This window comes from Mus caroli, chromosome 9 (assembly GCF_900094665.2).
Source record: "Mus caroli chromosome 9, CAROLI_EIJ_v1.1, whole genome shotgun sequence".
Taxonomy (NCBI): domain Eukaryota; kingdom Metazoa; phylum Chordata; class Mammalia; order Rodentia; family Muridae; genus Mus; species Mus caroli.
This window is the reverse complement of record NC_034578.1, coordinates 103938952-103943025: the sequence shown is the minus strand read 5'-3', so window position 1 is coordinate 103943025 and position 4074 is coordinate 103938952. Positions and strand designations below refer to the sequence as shown.

General features: G+C 51.6%; 1 protein-coding gene across 1 annotated transcript in view; it reads left to right on the top strand.

The window, feature by feature from the left end:
* Window positions 1–508: 508 nt before the first annotated feature.
* P4htm (prolyl 4-hydroxylase, transmembrane) overlaps window positions 509–4074 on the top strand; it is a 19239-nt gene continuing 15673 nt past the window's right edge. The window contains exons 1-2 of the mRNA XM_021172880.2: window positions 509–1038; window positions 1276–1357. Of these exons, the coding sequence (XP_021028539.2) occupies window positions 532–1038; window positions 1276–1357 (589 nt within the window). The 5' untranslated portion in view covers window positions 509–531. The remainder of the gene's footprint in view (window positions 1039–1275; window positions 1358–4074) is intronic.

Genomic DNA, 4074 nt, shown 5'->3' with positions numbered 1-4074 from the left:
AAAAACAGAAGCTGGAGAGAGGCTCTTTAGCTAAGATCCATAAAAGTTCTTGGAGAACACACCGGTCCTAGTCCCAGCACCAACATAGAGACTTACAAACGGCTGTCTCTCCAGCTCCAACGCCCCTTCTGCCCTCATATACAGACATGCGTGGAGTGCACATACCCATAAACAACCACCCCATAGACATAAAATGTTTTAGTTAAATAAACCAAACCCGTGGGAACTGCTCTATAATCTCATCATCGGGTGTGCAGTCATTGGCCTCAGCATTCCACTATGTCGTATGTCCCGTTTCTGACTCCCTTCTCCCAGGAGTGAGAAAATGCCCACTACACTTTTCTGGGGGCGCGGGGGAGGGGGCGTCTTCTTCCGGGAACCAAGAAACTACTAGTTGCAATGGTGTCTGTCCTAACGGTGCTCCGCTGATGTGCCTCCACGTTTGTGGATGGCCTTCTTCACTGGAGTATATACAGCTCCACAAACGACCAGCCCGGTGTGGGCGAGGTCCCAGGATCTCAGTATGGACCGATGGGTGCGGCTCCGTGTAGGCACAGCATCCCTGAGCACCGTCTCCTAGTGACCGCCGGGCGCGCTGACTCTGCCGTCCGGGTCCCAGCGACTGCGCAGCGCGAGCACCCCCGCGGCCCCTCCCCTGGGCGCGCGCGCGACCTGGGCGCCATGGCGGCAGCGGTGGCAACCGTGCAGCGGCCTGAGGCTGAGACAGTCGAAGAGGCCTCAAATCTTCAGTGGCCGCTACCACCGGAGCATCGCCCTTCCGGGGCAGCGACCGGACCAGGCGATGATGAAGACGCCCCGGTGCGACCACTGTGCAAGCCGCGGGGCATCTGTTCCCGTGCCTACTTCTTGGTGCTGATGGTGTTCGTGCACCTGTACTTGGGCAACGTGCTGGCCCTGCTGCTCTTCGTGCACTACAGCAATGGAGACGAGAGCACAGACCCCGGACCCCAGCGCCGGGAGCAGAGCCCCCAGCCAGTGCCAACCTTGGGTCCCCTCACCCGGCTGGAGGGCATCAAGGTAAGAACATCCCCCCCCCCCCGACTCCCGCCCCGGGCGCTGAGCGGAGCTTCAAGCACTGCCAAGCCGAGGCAAAAGGAACCGTGGCTCAGCTCTGGGCCACCACGGTGCTCCTTGCATCACTGTGTGCGGGTCACGCGCGCGCCTACTTACTTTGCTACTGTCGCTCCCTGACACGGGACTTCTTGAGCAGTGCGGCCTGGCGCGCCAGCTGCCTGCTGTGTACTTTTCCTTTAGGTGGGATATGAGCGGAAAGTCCAGGTGGTCGCGGGCAGGGATCACTTCATCCGAACCCTCAGCCTCAAGCCGTTGCTTTTTGGTAAGTCTGCAGGACACTTCTGGGAAGGGCCGGGGAGGCTGCAGTGTCCACCCCAAAGCTTCTTTTGACCGTGTGTTTTCTATTTTGAACATGGCTGCTTCGTAGATGCGCTCTCTGAATCCAGTTTACTAAAGTAGAGCTCGCTTTTCCGTAACAGGACAGAGGTTCTTTTTCCACACTTCCCTCAGCAGACCCTTCAATCATAGGCTGGGCAGGCAGCACGACCCTGAGACAAATGTTCCAACTGTTTATTGAAGTTATCTTTGGGCAGTCTGTGCTATGAATCTATCACCTTCCAGATCAGGGCAGGGTGAGAGAGACTGATAACCAGGTGCCAGCTGACCTCGGGGGGGGCCTCTGGGGAGATCACATTCCCAAAGCTAATCCTGTGGTCTGATGAGAATCAGGCCGTCCATATTGCAATGAACTGATAACCCTCAAAGCCAGCAGCTCCCCAGAGGGGCACCATTCAAAGGCCCAGCTTCTTGTTTCCAGTATTCAAGATTCTTAGAATTCCTGTCTTCCACCCTTCATGGGCAGAGCTTATTAGGGTGACCTTTTTTAGCCACATCACACACAGCTCCTGTTTTCTGAGTTCTTAGTAAATGATAGGCTTCAAACACCTAACCATGGTGTTGTGAAGACCCCAAAGTCCTCCAAAGACTATCAATGTCACATTGTGAGGGCACTATGTCCACGGACCTTGCCCGGGTTAAATTTCTGCAACCCTAGCTGGGCAGTGGTGGCACCTGCCTTTAATCCCAGCACTTCGGAGGCAGAGGCAAGTGGATCTCTGAGTTCATGGCCAGCCTGATCTACAGAGCAAGTTTCAGGACAACTGAGACTGCACAGAGAAAACCTGTATCAAAACAACAATGACAGCAAACAAACAAAACAAAACAAAAACAATCTATCCATGGCCTTGGTGGTATGAATCAGCAGACCCAGGGCTGTCTTTGGCTGGGAATGGAGCTTGTAGAGAGCATTAAGAGGTCTTTGGGGAGATGGCTGAGCAGATAAAGGTACTACAATGCCTGACTGTCTAAATTCAACCCCTGCGACCCACATGGTAGAAAGCAAGGACCCAGTCCCACAAGTTGTCCTCTGCCCTGGTTACCAGGCTCCCACACTGCCCCGATTCTGGAAGGCGACAGATTAGTAGCAAATGCTGTCCAAAGATAACCTCAACAAGTGCTCTTCACCACCGAGCCAACTCTCCAGCCTCTTCTCCTTTTTTAAAGAGATGGCCTTTGCTTGTTTGTGCGTGTAATCTTCTCTTTGGCTCCGAGGGTGGTGCAGAGCACTAGTTATTCGTTACACAGAATCTGGGTTCCATTCCCAACATCCACACGGATCAACACCTCCTCAAGCACCAGGCACACACATGGTACACACATGGGACACGGACACACATGTAGGCAAAACAGTAGTACATATAAAAAAAAACAAACATGTCTTTAAAAATGTAAAACAAGAAGAGGACTGTGCAAAGCCGAATGCATGCTTCTACTGTCAGGCCAAGAGGGCCCTGGCGGGTGCTCTGGATAAGAACTATAAATAGCGATGTCCTGTGTATGCTGTTGTGAGAAGGGCCTACAAGGCTGTGAAGTGTTATTATCAATATTACCGTGAATAATGTAAAGCCTGTATCAGGTCTTAATTCAGGCATTGGAAACAGCTTCTTCTGAAGCTGGCATTGTAATGAGAAAGAAACAGGACAAACAGTTAACTGGATGTGATAAGGTAGTGACCACAGAGGAGGCAGAATTTTGCCCTGGGCTGAGACTTGTGATAGAGGAAGGAGGCCTCCCTGAGGGACAGTGAAGATCCAGCCTGGCAGGTCTTGAGAAAGAGAGACCCAGGCCCCCAGGCCCGTGAACAGACATGTTCGAGTGTTGAACTTTCATTAGTCAGCATGATATGTCTAATTCAAGCTTAGGTGAACCTTAAGACTAGAGGCCTTGGAATTTGCAGCTTGTCCTATAAAGAAGATAACTAAAGAGTCAGATTTGAAATCTCCAAGAGTAAATTACAAGCAGAAGAGATGAAAGGACTGTAAACCCTCTGCTGGGGCCATCAAAATGGGACCCAGGTTCTGGCAAAACTTTCAAAGGGTACAACTGAGGCTCTCAGCAACCTCAGGAGTGCTGCGTAACTCCTGAATGTGGGAGGGAGAGGCAGGAGGATCCTGAGTTTGAGGCCAACCTGGGCTACACAGCAAGTCTGTGCCTTGGCTACATATCAGAAGTGGGTGTCAACAAGCAAAACAACACCAGGACACCAGGACGGATGGACAGACAGACGACATTAGAGGCTTTATGGCTTCCTTTAATCCCAGCACTGGGGTTGAGGGGGCTGCGGGCAGAGTACAGAGGCAGATACATCTCTGAGTTCAAGGCTAACATGGTCTAAAAATATAGTTCCACACCAGTCAGGGTTACCAAAGAGTCCAAATCTCAAAACCAACCAACCAAAAACCAAAAATCAAAGGGGCTGGAGAAATTGTTTGTAGTTAAGAGCACTTGCTTCTATTGCAGAGGACCTGTCCCTGGCACCCAGGACACATATGTAGGTAGTGTGTGTGCGTGTGGCAGCTCATGACTGCTTTAACTCCTGTTCCGGTGAACCCAGCACTTCCAGGGTATAGGCACCACATGTGATCCATACATGCAGCCAACACACTCACATAATTTTTGTTTTACTTTTTTAAAAAAAAA